The sequence below is a fragment of the Medicago truncatula genome, chromosome 3 (assembly GCF_003473485.1).
Source record: "Medicago truncatula cultivar Jemalong A17 chromosome 3, MtrunA17r5.0-ANR, whole genome shotgun sequence".
Lineage (NCBI taxonomy): Eukaryota > Viridiplantae > Streptophyta > Magnoliopsida > Fabales > Fabaceae > Medicago > Medicago truncatula.
The window spans coordinates 36,641,234-36,659,755 of record NC_053044.1 but is presented as its reverse complement, the minus strand read 5'-3'; the positions used below and the strand labels follow the sequence as shown (position 1 = coordinate 36,659,755).

Here is an 18,522-nt window from a genome sequence, read left to right as displayed (position 1 = left end):
CCAATCAGTTTTTAGAAACTAATCCCATACGGTGTTGGAATGAGGTGTCAACTTTTTTATGTACGAGTATTGAAGGTACTCTAATCTGATACACAAAGGTCCAAATTCAACAAGGCAACAAAGACTATACCTTCCAGCCAACCCAACATAATGTTAACTCTGTATAACAAATGATTTGAGATTAATTTGTATTGTTTTCCTGTCCTTATATTCAATTAATAAGAGATAGAACTGTGAAGATAACAACAGGATATACAAGAAGTTAATCAATATCTTTAGCACAAATGAAGACATGAGTTATATTTCTTACTCTACCTATCAATATCATAAAAGGAAACCAAAGGTCAAAGCCTAAGTCACTCTACAGACTCACCTACCGGAATCCTCAATGTAAGTGATATGTCTCTTAGAAAGAAGTTTAATCAAGGGATTCTCTACATCATTAGCAGACTCACTATTGTCTCGCATACCGGTAATCTTCTCAGCACTAGTGACGACCACCACTTGCTCCTTACGAGTTGCGAGTTCATTTGCAACAACTGCATGCATCTTATACTTTTCAAGAGCCGCATTAGCCTTGTTTACAAGAATGCTTGAATCTGTCTCTAACTGTCATACAAGGAGGAAAGAAAATTTCAGTAATGTGTCAAAGAATATTTTACTCATGTCCTATTTTTGGTTGCCTGTTATTCTTTTCTTTTTTTAAGAAAATCTGGATGTCCTGTTTTGAAAACAGAAAAATAATCTCGCTAACATGAATACCTGATCAGAGATTACTACCAAGATGTATTTTGATCCACTCATGTGGTGTGCTATTTCAGGTCACAGACATTTCATTTTCTAAATATTCTTGGAAGAAAACATAGATAACCATTTCCTTTAGAAAATCAGTATAATTTTAGTTTATTCTTCTATAACCGTGGAAAGGGTGCTTGATTACATGCAAGCTGTCATCACATGTAGAACTAGACTAAACTCATTTTCACATATGTTCTCTAAGCAAAACTCTCTCAAATTTCTGTATCAAGATATTTTTTCTATGTTAAGTGCAATTCAGAATTTATCAAAATGGTAAATATCCATATAGAATTCTATAAACCAAAAAAAATTGCTTTTTACTCCTCAGTTTAACAAATTAATACCATTAATACCTTGAAAGATACACAGAAAGCTTGAGGAGCCCAGTCTTTCCGAATTACTGACAACATTTTTGGCACTTGAAAAAGTTTCACATCCAAGAGGGGTGGTCCTGACTGAATTTTGTGCTCCACCTGTAAGATTAACATGAAACAAGAAAGTTGAAGCAAGTCTTAAAAGCTACTATTGCATTACAAGTTAAACTACCAGACAGAACACAAGCCACCATTCATAACTTTCATGCTTACTGAAATAGAAGCAAGAATTGAAAACATAAGTGCAAATTCTCTAAGAAGAGTGCTATAGGAACTCTTTCTAACACTCACTCTCTTATTGGATTAAATCAATGTGAGTATTCCATCTTTGATACAAGCAATACTTAAAAATTCTTCAAATGATGAATCTCTTGTCCCTTAACCAATTAAATAGACATTTTAACCAAGATTAAAGTCATATATATATATATATATATAGCATCAAAACATTCATGAAATCAAGAGCTAACATAACATATTTATACCATATTCTTCCAAGGAACATAATAGTCAGATACTGCAGCAGCAAGATAAAACATCCCACGTAGGCCAATACACCTCATTGAGATTGCAATCATCTGCAACATCTATTAAACAAAAGGCAATTAGCACTCATTAGTTAGTGCAAGAAAATCTGATAGTTAAATAAAACAATGAGCTCTATTTTGCAATTAAAAACTGACAACACATGGAACAAAAAGCACAATAATTAATCCTTTTCCATGGTTGATTGCAGTTATCACACGACTCGGATAGATAGAGAATGGGATTGAATACCATATAGGAGACTGAAATGTCCTTATTTGTTGCATCAAACAGGACTTATAATATAAAAACAACGACTAAGCTAACCTGAAGATACTCAAATATGGTGCTGAAAGGAAGTTTTAACAAATGACCGCCTGCCACTGCCTGCAGTGGAACAAAAGCCCAAATGAAGCTATAATTACATTTGAATCAGCTAAGCTAATGTAAAATTATTAAAAAGAGACAAAATGAAGTTACAGAAACACTAATAGAAGATGACACAAAATCCAATCAATAGATCATACAGTATGATGATCCAAAATAGCTCTTTTCACTGCTTCAGAATAAGCCTTGCGAACTGAAAGAAAAAAAATGTAATTTAGCAAAATCAAAAAATCCAAGTTGATTTTATAAAGTAGCAATATCAATTCACAAGAAAAATTAAGGATATTAATTAAGTCATGAAGTATAAATCATATCGGCGCACTTAGGTTAATCTTTGATGAACCGTAGTAAAGACTAAAGGGTAAGACTCATCTAGAAGAATAAACTTAATAGCATAATACCATACAACATTAATAACATGCATTGTCAAGTATTGTTAGACTATCAAGATATCAAGTGCAATGTATATGTAAATGATTGTTCATACGATTATAGATATTAGTCTATTTATCTTATTATGGCATGAGGCGAGGAGAAAACAGAAATGGAAAACCTTGAATATTTAAATCGTTGGTCAGCTCGAAGCATTCAAGTAAGGGATCATCAGGAATGGATCTGCAAAATGGCTGGTAACTCCCCCTGCATAATTATTCATTGGTAAATCAACACATCAAACATGAGAAAAGGATAAATTACATGATAAGAAATTTACCTACGGTGCAAAAAGATAACAGCATATCCAGCCTTCAGAAAGTACCTGCAAAATAACCACCAACACATTCTTCTCAAGAGCATAGAAACGAACATTAACCAGTTTATTTCTACGAAAACAAGGAAAGTGCGTCGTACTCGGTAGAAATGGCCCCTCGATGACCGGAACTGAAATTATCAACATACCGGACACATAGTTGCTCCAATGGAGCAGTGGTACCACCAGAAGTCACACAAACAATTCTTCTAGCTTTCCCATTTTCAGAGGTCCCAAAAACCACCAAACATCATTTTTACAAGGGAAGCATAAAGCAACATATAAAAAATATGCAAATGTGAATGCTATAGTTGAAGCTAACTTACCTAATGATGAAGAATTGTGTTGAATGAATTGAATCAATTTTTGAGTTATTTCATGACTGTTGTGCAAAGAAGGAGCAGAGTCAAAAAAAGCTTTGGCTTGTGTCTCAAGGGTTTTCCCCACATCATCTGACTTGTTTGAGGCATCCATCTAACAATTAATCAAAATAATGTGTTTATCTCCAAGAAGCAGTGACACAAGGCATGGACACTGGAACTTACACACTGACATTCATGATAACATAGGAAATATGCTACTGTGAATGTTTGAATAAAGAGCCACATTGACATTGTATGAGAAAGTAACTAGGAATTAACAAGACCTAACAGTTTTGAAATTAATCAATGGGAATAGAAGGATGTAATTGAAGATTCAGAGTGTTTTGTTTTGGACAAAACGATTGAGTGTTTTCTCAATAGGGTTTGCTCACAAATCAATAGGCAAGGATCTCTAATTGATTATAGAGTAAAAATAGGATCGTCTGATATAAACTACCACATTAATCAATTCATCTAGCTAATATGTTAATTTCCATAATTTTATTTTTGCAAAATTACGTTTTTTTTAGGCTTAAATATGGAAATGGTCCCCGTAAATATCTGACGTTTTAGTTTTAGTCCCTATAAAAATATTTTTTTGGTTTTAGTCCTTGCAAATATAGAATATTTGGTTTTGGTCCTTGATATTTTGTGTTAATCCTTGTAAAATCATTTCATATTGAAATTGGTCCGTATAATATTCATTTTAGTCCTCATTTTGAGGGATTAAAATCAAATATTCTACATATTACAAGGACCAAATCCAATATGAATCAATTTTACAAGGACTAAAACAAAATACCAAGGATCAAAACCAAATTTTTTTAATTTGCAGGGACTAAAACCAATTTTTTTTTACAGAGACTAAAATAAAATGTCAGATATTTGCGGGGACTATTTTCATATTTAAGCCTTTTTTTTATCTAGCAAAAACAATATTAAAAAAAAATCGTAAAAAAATCTCAAATTATAAAATCCCAATGGCACATTTTATTTGACCCCCAATGAATACTATGCGTCTCCTAGATAGTCTTAGTGGTACTCAATTTTTTTTGTCACGTAGTTTAATGGTTAGAATTCACATTTTTTAAGGTAAATAAGTTACTGGGTCATCTTAGTAACACAATACAAATAAAAAATTCAAATTAATTATTTCAAAAACAAATAAAAAATTAATTTAGGTGAATTAGTAAACATTTAACAATGTACTCTATGCTTTGTTTCGCACACTTCACTAAAGGTTAGGAAATACTAATAATTTATCAACCGCCGATGAGCATTTATGTCTTTTTCGGGTGAGTTTCAACCTTGTTTGAAGTGTATATGTCAATTTTCTTGTTTCACAACGAATTTATGGGCCAGTTTCTATCCGTGTGTGGGCCTGTTTGAGCCCAAGCCCGTTAAGCCTAAAACAAAACAAAAAACAAGAAATGCAACAAAAATATGAACCTGACGTGAATCGAACACGCAACCTTCTGATCTGGAGTCAGACGCGCTACCATTGCGCCACAGATCCATTTGATGTTAAACCACCATCTCCGTTCCACTAATAACCATCATCACCATCATCGCAGAAAACTATATAAACAACATTTTCCCGCCAAACGCAACAAACCAAAAAATTCCTATTTTCTCTCTCTATCTCTTCTTGGAGATAGAATCTTGAATTTTCGCGGGAAAATCAATCAATGGAAGAAGAAAGCTCCGAATTCATCGACATCAAGCTTTCTTCTCCGGCGAAGAAGCTCCCACTCGATCTTCCTCAAGATCCGCAGCTCAAATCCTGCCGTCGTCTCCGCCGCAGAGGTGACACATGGGTAATTTCTGTTATGGTGTTAATCCAACTAGGGTTCTTCATTGCCACGATGCTCGTCAACGATTGCTTCACCAATTCTCACGGTGATTGCACTTTTCCATCTCTTGGAAGGTTCTCGTTTCAGCCTCTCGCTGAAAATCCTCTGTTAGGTCCTTCCATGTCAAAGTGAGTGTTCAAGTTTTGTTCTATGATTCTATTCGATTGAATTTGAGCTTCTAATTTAGGTTTCAGAGGAATTGATGAGTGAAATTGAACTATGTTTAATGTCTAATTTAGGTTTTGAAGTGATAAATTAAAGTGAAATGGAACTGTATTTGATGTTTAATTTAGGTTTAAAGCAATTGATTAGAGTGAAATTGAACTACATTTTAGGGTTAATTTAGGGTTTGAAACGAATTGTATAATGCAACGATGGATAAAGTGTTGTTGTTGTTGGTGTAGGTTGGATGAAATGGGAGCACTACAAAAGAACTTTTTGACGGAACGTCATCAAACTTGGAGACTTTTCACGTTTCCATTTTTACATGCAGGACTCTTCCATCTTGTGATCAATCTCTGCAGTGTCATCTATGTTGGAATTCGCCTAGAGCAGGAGTTTGGGCCATGTAAATTTCTTTTCTAATTCATTTGGGTTTTGTTTCTAGGTTTTCTACTAACACAAACACCGGACACGACACATAGATACCAAAGTGAAAGTGACTCAATGTGTTCATATGTGTCATTGTGTCAATGTCATGTCGGTGTTGGTGTTAAACATGTGTCAGACACCGGATGCACATTTAATCGGTTGGTGCTGCATAAGTCCAATTGATTGAAATGATGCAAAGCTATGTAGCAATGACATTGCGTATTGAAGGCATGTTTGGTGTCCGACACGAGACTGACGCATGTGGCTACATTCAAAGGATTTATTTTCTCAAAATATTATCGGTGTCGATGCGTTAGAGTTGTGTCCACCGTTCTCTGCTTTATAGATGCAAATTGAAAAAAAATTGCATATTGAAATGCTTTCTTGTTATTAGAATTTATGACGTTTTGTTTTTAATTTGCAGTAAGGATTGGTATAGTCTATATACTATCTGCTTTTGTGGGTGCCTTAATGGCATCTCTTTTTCTTCAAAACATCCCTGTTGTTGGTTCTTCTGGTGCTCTATTTGGATTACTAGGAGCATTGCTTTCAGAACTTGTTTGGAACTGGAAATATCATACCAAAAAGGTGCTTCTTAGTTTTTCACCTCATAGCTGTTTCTCATTGTTAGGCATGATTGATTTTTGATCAATTTTTTCTTTGGTGGAATGCAGATTTCAGAAGTAGCATCTTTCGTCTTTATCTTTGTGTGCAACTTCCTCCTTGGTTTTCTGCCTTATGTAGACAATTTTTCAAGCATTGGAGGTTTTATATCAGGATTCCTCCTTGGAACTGTTCTTCTATTCGCACCTCAGTTCCAACAGGTAACTCCAAGTAAAGGAGATCAAATTGATTATGATCTCAAAAGTTACATCAAATTGAAGCTCAAGCAAAAGCTAGACAGACCAGTTTCTAGGATTGTTTCTCTTATCCTCTTCACTCTGCTGTATGTTTTTTTTAAACATTCTTTTGTTTTATTCTATTTAATTTGAGGGGTTATATGTCTTCTATCTATTGTGCTTTCCGGCATGCATCAAATCATTAAATGAGAAGGTTCTTTCCATATATGCAGATTGGCTGGTTGTCTTCTTGCAGTTCTTTATGGAATCAACATCAACAGTTATTGCACATGGTGTCCATATGTTGACTGTATCCCTTTCACAAGCTGGCACTGCAAAGACAGAGAAACCTTTTGTGAGGTATACAGCTAACTTTTGGCATTTCTCAAGTTTTAAATACCTAACAAAATTTATATCACTTGAGGGAGTTCTCTATTACAACTTTAAATGCACAATAATAAATGGAACTCCATGATAAAATTTGATTTATTTGCCAAATTTTTAATCTGAAGTGGTCAATTGTTGGTTTGTTAATATTAACTGCAAGGTGATCAATTAAATTGAAAAAGAAATTGAATAAATTTAACCAAATAGGAATGTTATGTCAGCATACTAACTGATATGTGTCACTGGAACTTTTTCATATCTGTTAGTAGTTTACCTGCTTTGGCTACTAGCTATATACTTTCCACAGTTTCTTGTGGGCAATTTAGTAGCTGTTACTGCTGTTATTTGTAAACACTCTGATAATAATGATTTGTTTCCATACTAGTCAGGAAGCTCACATAAATTTCATAAAATGTCTTCATATTCAGATGTTTTATTCAAAATTGTTATTGTCTCTGCATATCGGTCAAATTAGAAGTAGTAAAAATTACAGTTTACATTAGGTTGAATAGGCTATGTTAAGTTTTAAATCAAACTTGCTTTTATAGTAAAAACATCCCAACAAAACTCAATTCAACTCAAACTCATTTTAATCAAATCAATTGTACAAAATCATGTAAAATCGTGTAAGTTTGACAAAAACATGCTTATGCTGGTTATATATGTACTACAACTGCAGACAATGGTGAGTAATGCTCATTTGACGATGACATGTTTGGGGAATGGCAACTTCAAGGTCTTTCACTACACCAACATCTCCCGAGCAAGGATTAATGATTTGTGCAATTTAATATGTTGATGAGATGGATTGTTTGGATAATTCCTTTTGTCCAAATTACCTGGTAATACTGGATAGGTAAAGATAGCTTCATATCTTAACCAACTGTCAATTCTTTTTCTGAATATAAAGAAATAGGAGCTTAATAAAGAACTTAGGGAAGCTGATCGGACACAATCAGATGCTAGAGTTTATGGAATTTGCCTTTTGATGTAAATACCACTAGGGTGTAACATTTCAAGTTCTTGTGAAATAAATCCATTCCACTCCAAAAGATTAATCACTGTTTAGTTTGTGAAAATATTTTCTATTTTCATTTTTTTAAATTTGTGTAATTATACTTACTAATAAGACTCTTGTAGTGAAAGATTGTGCGCATTTTTAAAAACAATGAAAATACATAAAGAATTGCTTTCGTTATTTTTTAGAACTACATCATCCATCGCTAACATTTCATATTCTTTCAATTATAATGATTCATTTCAAGAGTCTAACTATTTTTACTAACAAAATGTTTTCTTAAATTAAAGCTTAGAGGAACTTGGTTTTTCTGACTTTTCCTATTGTCATTTTCATCCATTTTAAATATCTAAAGAGTGACAGCTATGTGACACTTGCAGCCACTTTTCAGTTCAGTTATAACTCTTAATAAGAATAAGCCTGCACATTTGTAACTGCATAATTACATGTGGCTGCAAGCCTGCAAGTATAATAAGCCTTGACTTCTTTCAAAAAAATAGAATAAACATGTGGCTTGTGAGTTGCTAACTATACACCCGCCGCCGCCTTTACAATTGAAGGACACGATGCTGTAAAAAAGTGCAATAAAGACTTAAATTCCATTAGGGTGGGCCACGAATTTATATAGGGTTCAAAGTTATAGCACATTAAAGTGCCAAAACCTTCCAAGCAAGTTGTAGATCCGTTAAATAAATGGAGTTCGTTTGTACCTCATACTCATTGCCAAACCAACCTAGCTGATAAGTGAAAAAGATGTTACTCTATTTCTTTTGGTTTAATCGCAGTTTTGATGCATCGATTTTTATTATTTTATGAAATTGATCCCTATTTTAAAATTTGACACTTTTGGTTCTCTCATCAAATATTTAGTCTAAAATACAATGATATGATATGTTTTAAATTAAATTTTTTAAAGAATGTTTTTAGAATTTCAATGATATCGATCTTTTCTCGTTATCAGATCATATACCACGTCAATTAAAATATATCACATCATTAGTATTTAGTTCAAAAATTATGATGTAGTACCAAAATTGTCGGATTGTAAAATTGAGAGACTTTAATGCGTAAAATAGTGAAAATATGGGAAATAAATTACAATTAAGCCAACTCTTTTTGAGTTTGTCTATCCTATCCTGGTACTGTCGGCTAAGGAAACATACACACTGGACCAAAATACCTTTAGCTAAAAAAACCATCAATATCCCTTTTAATACTTGACCTATACATCTACATCTACATATGATATGTGGTGGATACTTGTACTATACATGCATTATATGGTGGTAGCAGTCTTATTCCACTTATGAGTTATGACCCACTTTCTATAACTGCGTTGGAGCAACTGGTTGCTCTTCCATCTCAACTAATCTGTCAAATTTTAAGTGGAAATTTAAGTCCCAAGAAAAATCACAGAATTTTGATGGGACTAAACTAACAAACTAGATTTAGGATTATACTATATATCACAGGAAGCACTTGTCATGTTAAAGGGCCAGTATGGTATTATATAACGAAAGTTTGATTGACCAGAATCCTTGGGGTCCTACTCTATCAAGATCAAAAAAGAGTGTCATCCATCAAAGTTGACACTGCTAGGTGCTAATTATCTTCAGCACCTCCACAAGGCACAAGCCTCGTGTAGCCTCACCATTCAGTTTTGTCAACATGTGGAATCTTCTCATCGTCGTATCACATATGACTATGAGGTATACTAGCTAGTATAAACTTCAAATAGTTATTATTAATATGATATAAACAATGTTGAATTATGAAGGTAAAATCACATATCAAAATCACAATCATGATGAACAAGGACAGTTGAAATACCACGGCCTCCCCACATAAAAAGGGTTCCCTAAGTTGCCCTATTTTTAGAGCCTACTAGGAGCACTAGTATTCCTTGAATTACCAAAAACGATTATTTGATGGTTTTAAACTTTTCCATGAAATCTGTATAAAGGGTAGTGGGAAAGAGAAGGGATATTAGGTTGGTTTGGTTGGTAGACAGTCAAGTTAAGGACTGAAGTGTTTAAAATATTGAGGGTTTGGTCCACACAACACAACTCATAGCATAATGCTAACAATTATTAATAATTTTTTGAACATGATAAAATAAAATAGGTTTAATGATGTGTTTCGTCCTTGCAATTAGGCGTCATTTAAAAATTAGTCATTGTAATCGTTAATCTTGGCAATTTACCCTTTCATTGTTTAATCATTTAAAATTTCGTCCCTCCCCCCACTTAATCACTGCCACGTCACTAATTAGCTGACGTGGCATATTGACTCAGCAAAGTTTGGCTTGAAGAGACGAAAATGCCCTTCCTTCTATCAAAGTGCGGCAAAATGACGAAAATACCTCTTAAGACCACTCTCCCACCACCGTAAGTGTTTTCTCTTCTCTCCTTCTCACTCTTCTTTTACCACCCCTCAATCTAATCTTGGTTGCAGCCAACCCATTTGTATCAAATCAAACAAACTCATCATTATTGAATATTTTGTCATTGTAGTCTTTTTTTTATCATAGTTTTACTTGAGAAAGCAAGAACCGAAGAAAATGGACCTCATAAATCTTCCTCTCCCATGAACAAAACAGAACTCATCTCTTCAAATTCATCCAAAAACCAAATCTAAAAACCAAAGTTAGAGAATAATAAAAGTGTACTGTGGAATTGTTACTCTTCTCCAATTCAATTGGTACTAAATTGGTACTCTTATGCAATTCCAGTTTTAACCAAAGGGTATTTTCGATTTCAATGTGGTTGTCGTCTCCTCCGTTGTTACGGTTGTTGTCTCTATCGCCGTCTTTGCAGTCGTTGTATCTGTCGCCATCGTAGTGGTTTCCGTCTCCGTTTCTCTCTCTCCGTCGCGGTTGTTGCAGCCTTCTTGAGAAAAACTGTGGAATTGTTACTCTTCTCCAATTCAATTGGTACTAAATTGGTACTCTTCTGCAATTCCAGTTTTAACCAAAGGGTATTTTCGATTTCAATGTGGTTGTCGTCTCCTCCGTTGTTACGGTTGTTGTCTCTATCGCCGTCTTTGCAGTCGTTGTATCTGTCGCCATCGTAGTGGTTTCCGTCTCCGTTTCTCTCTCTCCGTCGCGGTTGTTGCAGCCTTCTTGAGAAAATACTGTTTTTCTCTTTGGATTTCTCCTTCTCTTTGGAAAGGTTTATTTGATGGGAATTATTTATCAGGTTTTTATGATAGAAATTAGAATCTGGGTTTGATGTTTGTGTTGCATCTGTGTTTGAAATACACCTTGACGTCTTTAGGGGTTTGTTCAAATTACTTTTTGTTTGTTTGAATCAAAGGAAATTTGAGATTTTGACATTTGAGGATTAGAATTTTGAAGGTACTTGGAGTTGCTTCTTAATGTGTGGTGGCGTAAGAAGAAATGGTGTTACAGAGAAAGGAAACGAGAGGGAAAAAGAAGAAGATGAAGTCAGGGGTACTTTGGTCTTTTCGCATTTGTCTGATGAATCCAGGGTTATTTTTGTCCATTCACGTCATTATTAAGCTAATCAGTGACTTGGCACTAATTAACTGGGTTGAGGGACCAATTCTTAAATGATTAAACTTTACAAGGATAATTTGTCAGGATTAACGATTACAGGGACCAATTTTTAAATGACCCCTAATTGCATGGACGAAACACATACTTAAGCCAATAAAATATATTAACGAAAAAGAGATTTCAACTTGCATAACGAGTTTAAGGGTATGACTCGAAAACACTTACAAGCTAAAATATAAACCAGAAGATGATTTAGCCACCAATGTTAAAAATCAAATGCTAAGTTTTTGTGTTTAGCTTTTATCCACCAAAAATATAGAAGTTTCACTTTATCAAAGAGCTGATGTATAGACACTTCTTTTTGTTGAAAAATACGGCAATTTGTTTTGCTTTCAGAGATCCCAAACACAAGACAGCTAAATCAAATTAATCGAAAATCAAATTTTTCTAACAACAATTCCTAATAATATTAAGGAATATTAACCATTTTAAAAAAAAAAAACATTGCTAGGAGAAGGAGAAAAGGACCAAAAGATAATCATAGTGGGAGGGAATCTTGAAGTGGTGAGTGTTTCCAACCTATTGAACCGAAAAGAAAAGTTACAAAAAATAAATAAAATGAAAGCCCTACCTTGATCACCTCTCACTATCAATGGTAGTTAGTCAAACATGGCAATTGGTTATATCATATCATAGGACCCTAACCTAAGGCATACAATTAAAATTTGATCATTGAGTCCTTTCTTCTTGTATAATAATTGCAAACCCTTTTACTTGTTTCTTAACAAGACCTAATTCGTTGACCCGTAATGAGTCCATTCCCTTTTGCAACTATAGTTTCCCACGCGTTCTCAAGCATAGAGGCAAAATAAGTCCCACATACACAAATGGACCCATAGATCATATCAACTATATATATATATATGCTAGTTGAATGGAGTTAAAATGATGGAAATTTACGTATCTTCTTAGGAAACCATGAGATGTGTAATGTAGATTATAGTGGACATGTTTGCAAAATTATCTTGATCTTTAATCATATCTATGCTCCCCACTGTGTCATTTGTATATAGGTATTCAGTTAATCACACACAAAATTGTTGGAGAAGACACAGTGTGTATCAAACCAGCCACATCTCCCTTGTCATGATTTGATACGTACTAATATACTTTGTCTTCCCTTAAATTGCAGCCAAAATAAATAAAAGATTGCAGAGACATTTTTATCATTCTAATTTTACATGTTTTTGAAAAAAAATTGAATTTTTTTTTTATTTGAATGATTCACGGATTGTTAGGTCATGAGAGGAGTTTGGGAGATTATTCACATTAGGTCAAAAGCAAACACACAAGTGAGTTGGATACCATATTTTAATTTAAAATTTTAAGACAATGAGTTTTTGAATTATCTTGCTTATAAAGTGTTCAACCTCCACTTTTCAAGCAATATGAGACTTCTAACTCACATTTGCCACAACAGTCTCCCTCTCAAGTGTGATTATATCCATTCATGTGAGCATGCTCCCCCTCAAGCGGAAGCTTTTTCATCCCACTTACACTTGCATTTGCATCGCCGTTGTCAAAGCGGCACTACGAGACATGTTTGACCACTATTGTCAGGAAGACTTTTGACACAATGAGTCGGTGAAACCCTTATTCGAACTATCAACTTTGATACAATTGTTGGGTATTGTTCGATCATGAGGGGAGTCTGGATTATCCATATTCAGCTAAGAGCAACCACACAAGAGAACCGAACAATATCACATCTTAACACAAAATCTTAAGGTCGTTCATATTCAGTTAAGAGCCACCACACAAGAGAACTGAACATCACGTCTTAACACAAAATCTTAAGGAATTGAGTTTAAAGAATCTTAAGGAATTAAGTTTAAGGATCTATCTTATTTATAAAATTTTAACATCAACTTATTCAAACAATGCACATAACTCACACTTGTCACAATACAAATGAACATGTATATTAATGAATCAATGTGAGGTTTACTCATATATCACAACTCGACATCATGTACATGTTTAGGTTAACCTAATATTTAACGAGATGGAATACCCAACTCTACACTTGATTATGAGAAATCAGTTGATTCATTTGATTAAAAAAACCAATTGGTTCGAGAAAATTCAACCATTTTTCAATCTCAAATAGAGAACAAAATCAAATTATTGTCAAACTCCGTTTATTTCTAGACCCACCTCACATTGCTTCTAAACTATTTATTGTAAAAAAGGAAGAGAATTTCAACTCTAATTAAACAGCTCCACCTGTCCTCCACCCTTTAATGTGATGTTTGATTTACAAGTATCCTTTAGAATCGTCCTTGTTAACATAAATTCGCTTATGATCAGAATTTAAGATCAAGAAGAATGAAAGTTTCAGTGGTCCCCTGGTTGCTCAATTAAATTGAGAATTCAGATAAACAAATATTCCTATCAAGTTGAGACTCATCACTCCTTATTTAAAGATGTTTACCAAGTGTTTTTTAAATCCGATAATTTATATTAAATATCTTCTAAATCTATACGGATGCAAATTAACAACGATAAACATCTAAACCATATTCATGTGTCGACTGTCATCCCTAGTTAGCATTCCAGGTTGGAATTGGATATCTTTCCAACACACTATATATCCTGTTACTTTCTCTCTTAAATTTTCCTATATCATTTTCAATTCTTAGGACCACTCAGTTGTAACCATCTAAGATGAGCATTAAAAGGAAAATGAAATATATTCTTATAGACTTTCTAGGTGAAAATCATGATGATGAGAAAAAGATTGACAGCCAGATCCATCCGTTCAAAGTGTTTACTTTCGCTTAGGGTCGGAAATGAGCCGAATCGAACCTGTCCGAGTTCGACTCGATGTGAATTTGTTCGGCTCGAAACTCGACTTGAGTTCGAAACAAACATTTTTTTCAACTTAAGTTCGGCTTATTTAAAGTTTACGAACAACTCGATTCGGCTCATTTAGGGATGTCTTTGACATTTAAAAATATATATAATTTAAATAAAACTACCTAAGAAAGGTAGTCGAACTTTATATTTAGGTCAAATGCATCTAAAGGTCCTTTAAGTTTTTCATTTTTCCCAAAGTCGTCCTTTAAGTTTCAAAAGTCTCAAACAAGTCCTTTAAGTTTCAAAAGTCCCAAACAAGTCCTTTTAGTTTTTGAATCGTTTCAAACAAGTCCTATTGTAGATAACATAGTTGGTAATTGCTTCCTTGAACTAATCTTTGGTACCAAATCTGGCTCCTAACACCCACTTAAAATTAGTCATCTTTTTAGGCATGACAAATGGTGGATAATGCTCTTTGTTGCTATCATCTAAATCATCACCATCATCCTTTAAGTTGTTTTTGAAAAAGAAATCGTATTAAGTTGTTTTGCATAAATAAGTTGTTTTGAATAAGCTATTTTTGAAAAAGAGATCGTAATAAGCTGTTTTGCATAAATAAGCTATTTTGAATAAGTTGTTTCTTGAAAAGAGGTCCTAATAAGCTGTTTTGCATAAATAAACTATTTCGAATAAGTTGTTTTTGGAAAAGAGGTCGTAATAAGCTGTTTTGAATAAACTGTTTTTGAAAAAGATGTCGTAATAAGTTGTTTTGCATAAAGAATCTATTTTTTTTAAAAGAGGTCGTAATTAGCTGTTTTGTATAAATAAGTTGTTTTGAATAAGCTGTTTTTGAAAAAGATGTCGTAATAAGCTGTTTTGCATAAATAAGCTGTTTTGAATAAGTTGTTTTTGAAAATGATGTCGTAATAAGTTGTTTTGCATAAATAAACTCTTTTGAATAAGTTGTTTTTTTTAAAAGAGGTTGTAATAAGCTGTTTTGCATAAATAAGCTGTTTTGAATAAGTTATTTTTGAAAATGATGTCGTAATAAACTGTTTGGTATAAATAAGTTGTTTTGAATAACCGGTTTTTGAAAAAGATGTTGTAATAAGTTGTTTTGCATAAATAAGCTGTTTTTGAAGAAAAAAAAGATCGTAATAAGTTGTTTTGCATAAATAAGCTGTTTTTGGAAAAAAGAGATCGTAATAAGTTATTTTGCATAAAAAAGCTGTTTTGAATAAGTTGTTTTTTAAAAAAAGATCGTAATAATTTGTTTTTCATGAGATAAGCTGTTTTTTAAAAGAGACCGTAATAAGTTGTTTTGTATAAATAAGTTGTTTTTTATAAAGTGATTGTAATAAGTTTTTTGGCTTAATTGATCATTTAGTCCTTTAACTTAATTCTTTTTTTCAAAATGGTCTCATAGCTTTAAAACGTCCCAATTTGATCCCTTATATCTACTTCTGTCAACCAAGTTCGTCCTCTCCGTTAGTTTTTTTTGTTAAAACCGTTAACCATTACTACGTGTCACTTAAGATTGGTTATCAATGGTTGGATATGAAAAGCACACACGGGTTTACAATGGACTTAGAAACATTTGATCATTTTCTATTATCTCTCCCTCTTTCTAACCAGATCGATCTATTTTCTTCTCTTTCACTCCCTCTTCTTCCATGCCCATCCATGTCTGCAAAAAGACACAACACAATCTGCTATTCCCTCACAACCTTCAATCCGCATCATTATCTTACTATTTCTTGGAATCCCTATTTCTGGGTTTTTGTTTTTGAATTTCCAATTTTTGATTTTGGGTATTTTTTTTGTTGAGATTGATGAATATGGAAGAGATAAGAAAGTGGGTGGTGGGGTTGCCAAAGGGGGCTGAACAACGGTGTTATGGTGACTGGAAGTTGGTGGTGAAAAAAAAAGGAAAAAGAAGATACGTAAAGTGACATGTTTTTTTTCCTTCTTCTAATTTCTCTTACCTCCCATACAAATATACAATTTTGAGTTATTTATTGTTTAGATTGATGAATATGAAAGAGATAAAAAAGTGATTGATGAAGATTTTGATGTTGAGGTTTTTGCTGTTGTTATTGTTGTTGTTGTTGAAATTGCCATTGGGGTGTTTATGGTTCTTGCAAAGGTTGCTGCTGTTGTTATTGTGATTAAAAAATTGTTGTTGTTGTTGTTGATGGCTATATGAGGACCAACATCATTACTATTTGCAACAAGTAGAAACCAAATTGTTGTTGCTGTTGAAATTTGATTCCCATTTTAGTTTGAAAATTTGATTGACAATAAACTATAGCTTAGATTTGAGTTCTAGAATATGTTGTTGCTGGATTTTTTTGATGGGGATGAAGTTGGAAGATGAAGAGGGAAGAAGATGAAGATTATTGGTAATTTTTAATTTGTAGTTTTAGGAAATTTAAGACAAATAAGGAAAGATAATTAAATTATCATATGTTGCTAGTCCATTATATATGTGTGTGCGCTTTTTAAATCTAACCCTTGATCACAAATCTTAAGTGACACGTGGCAAGGGTTAACGGTTTTAACAAAAAAACTAACGGAGAGGACTAACTTGATTAACGGAAGTAGAGATAATGGACCAAATTGAGACGTTTTAAAGTTATGGGACCATTTTAAAAAAAAGAATTAAGTTAAGGGATTAAGTGATCAATTAAGCCAAGTTTTTTTTATTCTATAAATAATTTGTTTTTCATGAGATAAGCTCTTTTGAATAAATCAGAAGAAAAATTACAAAGTATAACACAATGTATTAATTTAAGAGAAAAAAGGGCAAAATAGAAAAATTATAACATAAGTCATTCATCTCCTTTCCTTATTGGTGTTTTAACTCCCAAACAAGGGGAAGGTTTTCCCTCCTTTCTCCCTTCCCTCCCTTTCCTTCCCTTCCCCACCTTAGCCTTTCCTTTCCTTCTCCTCAAAACTCGCAAACAAAGCCTTACTTTCAGCTTCATGAGGAGAAACATCATCCACCCAAAATAATTAAAATCATCTAAATGGTTCTAAAAGAATAAGCATAAATATTACAAATTTAATCAACAGTGATTATTTATGTTATATTTTATTTGTATGCATGCTGAAAAAGCATCTGTACTAATGCCATTGCTATAGCATCATATGCTGCTATATTTCTGTTGCCCACCACTAGGCATGAAAACCAACGTGAGTTAACTCACGTTGGATTTCAATGTCATTTTTGCAGAATTATAACTAGCGTGACTTAAGTCACGTAGCGCAAGTTAACTCACGCAAAGGCAATATGTACATTTACTTTGGGAACGAGCAAAAACGTTTGGGTAATGAGCAGAATTCCTTGTCATCGTTGATATGAGCTTGGGTTATGGGACAAAATTCCTTCAAGTTGTTTTGGTCTTCAAATCTTCATTGTACTTGATCATCTAACTTCCATAACTTGCATGAGATGACTTGGTTGGCCTAGTTCCATGATTTATAAACACACAAAACACCTATGAGTTGTCTGGTTAGGGAAGAAAACGAAGTACAACGACTCAAATAAAAAACATTACAAAAGTTTTCTCAAACTGTTTGTAACTCACTCTAAAACCTCTAGAAAATCTTCAAATGACAAGAAATGCTCGATAACATACATATAAATATTACATGATGAAGTGTCATCACTGTGTCTTGTATGTCTAAGGATATAAATTTTAAGATGATTGGTTTTGTCATCTAAAAAGAGCTAGTGACATAGTTTTGTTAGTTTTACTTTCATTCCTATGTGATTATATATATATATATATATATGGCGTTTGCTACAATAAACCCACCTCATTTTATGAAGGTCTATTTTAGCAAGGTGCACCTTTTCACTTGGACATAAATGCCCATGTTTTTGTTTTTTGAGAAAGAGAAAAGGAAGGGACAAAGATGTAATTCAGCTTATGTTTTTTTTTGTTTTTTGACTGAAATCATTTATGGTTTTTATTTCCTTTTTTATGTTCTTCTCTCTCTCTTACGGTATCTCTCTCTCAGTTGCAGGTTCCTTTCTTCTATTCTTCTTTCAAGTTTTGTGAATTGTCATCGCCACCTTCAAAACAAGTTTCCCTAGTCACAAAGTTCATGGCAGAAACAAAATTCATCGAAACCCAATTGAATCCATGATAAAAATTTCAATACTTTTAACTGACATTGATCCAATTTTTTGAATCAAACTCTCAAGCAAAGAAATAAGGGAAACAGTAAGTAAAGAATTAAAAAAGAATTTTTGTTC

General features: G+C 33.3%; 2 protein-coding genes and 1 non-coding gene across 3 annotated transcripts; 1 reads left to right on the top strand and 2 right to left on the bottom strand.

The window, feature by feature from the left end:
- Window positions 1-210: 210 nt before the first annotated feature.
- LOC25489392 (phosphopantothenate--cysteine ligase 2) lies at window positions 211-3,306 on the bottom strand. Its single transcript, XM_013605370.3, has 9 exons — window positions 3,159-3,306; window positions 2,934-3,045; window positions 2,797-2,841; window positions 2,638-2,723; window positions 2,225-2,277; window positions 2,025-2,084; window positions 1,658-1,759; window positions 1,152-1,271; window positions 211-609 (listed from the first exon to the last, which is right to left on the bottom strand). The coding sequence occupies exons 1-9, from the start codon at window positions 3,304-3,306 to the stop codon at window positions 370-372; spliced, it is 966 nt and encodes a 321-aa protein (XP_013460824.1). The 3' UTR covers window positions 211-369.
- A 1,332-nt stretch (window positions 3,307-4,638) lies between these two features.
- TRNAW-CCA (transfer RNA tryptophan (anticodon CCA)) lies at window positions 4,639-4,710 on the bottom strand. The gene has a single exon. It is a non-coding gene; the product is annotated as a tRNA-Trp (tRNA).
- Window positions 4,650-7,925, top strand: LOC11417256 (RHOMBOID-like protein 8). The gene is made up of 6 exons (XM_003601099.4): window positions 4,650-5,175; window positions 5,452-5,615; window positions 6,063-6,226; window positions 6,313-6,584; window positions 6,711-6,837; window positions 7,544-7,925. The coding sequence occupies exons 1-6, from the start codon at window positions 4,883-4,885 to the stop codon at window positions 7,661-7,663; spliced, it is 1,140 nt and encodes a 379-aa protein (XP_003601147.2). The 5' UTR covers window positions 4,650-4,882; the 3' UTR covers window positions 7,664-7,925.
- The last annotated feature ends 10,597 nt before the right edge of the window (window positions 7,926-18,522 follow it).

Bases quoted from the DNA above. Each gene is read 5' to 3' on its own strand.
- LOC25489392 (XM_013605370.3), bottom strand. From the start codon at position 3,306: ATGGATGCCTCAAACAAGTCAGATGATGTGGGGAAAACCCTTGAGACA. The intron at 2,085-2,224 runs GTATGATCTATT...GTTCCACTGCAG, and splicing joins CTATTTTGGATCATCATACT to GCAGTGGCAGGCGGTCATTT. The intron at 1,760-2,024 runs GTTAGCTTAGTC...TTTGTTTAATAG, and splicing joins CCATATTTGAGTATCTTCAG to ATGTTGCAGATGATTGCAAT.
- LOC11417256 (XM_003601099.4), top strand. From the start codon at position 4,883: ATGGAAGAAGAAAGCTCCGAATTCATCGACATCAAGCTTTCTTCTCCG. The intron at 6,227-6,312 runs GTGCTTCTTAGT...GGTGGAATGCAG, and splicing joins GGAAATATCATACCAAAAAG to ATTTCAGAAGTAGCATCTTT. The intron at 6,838-7,543 runs GTATACAGCTAA...CTACAACTGCAG, and splicing joins ACAGAGAAACCTTTTGTGAG to ACAATGGTGAGTAATGCTCA.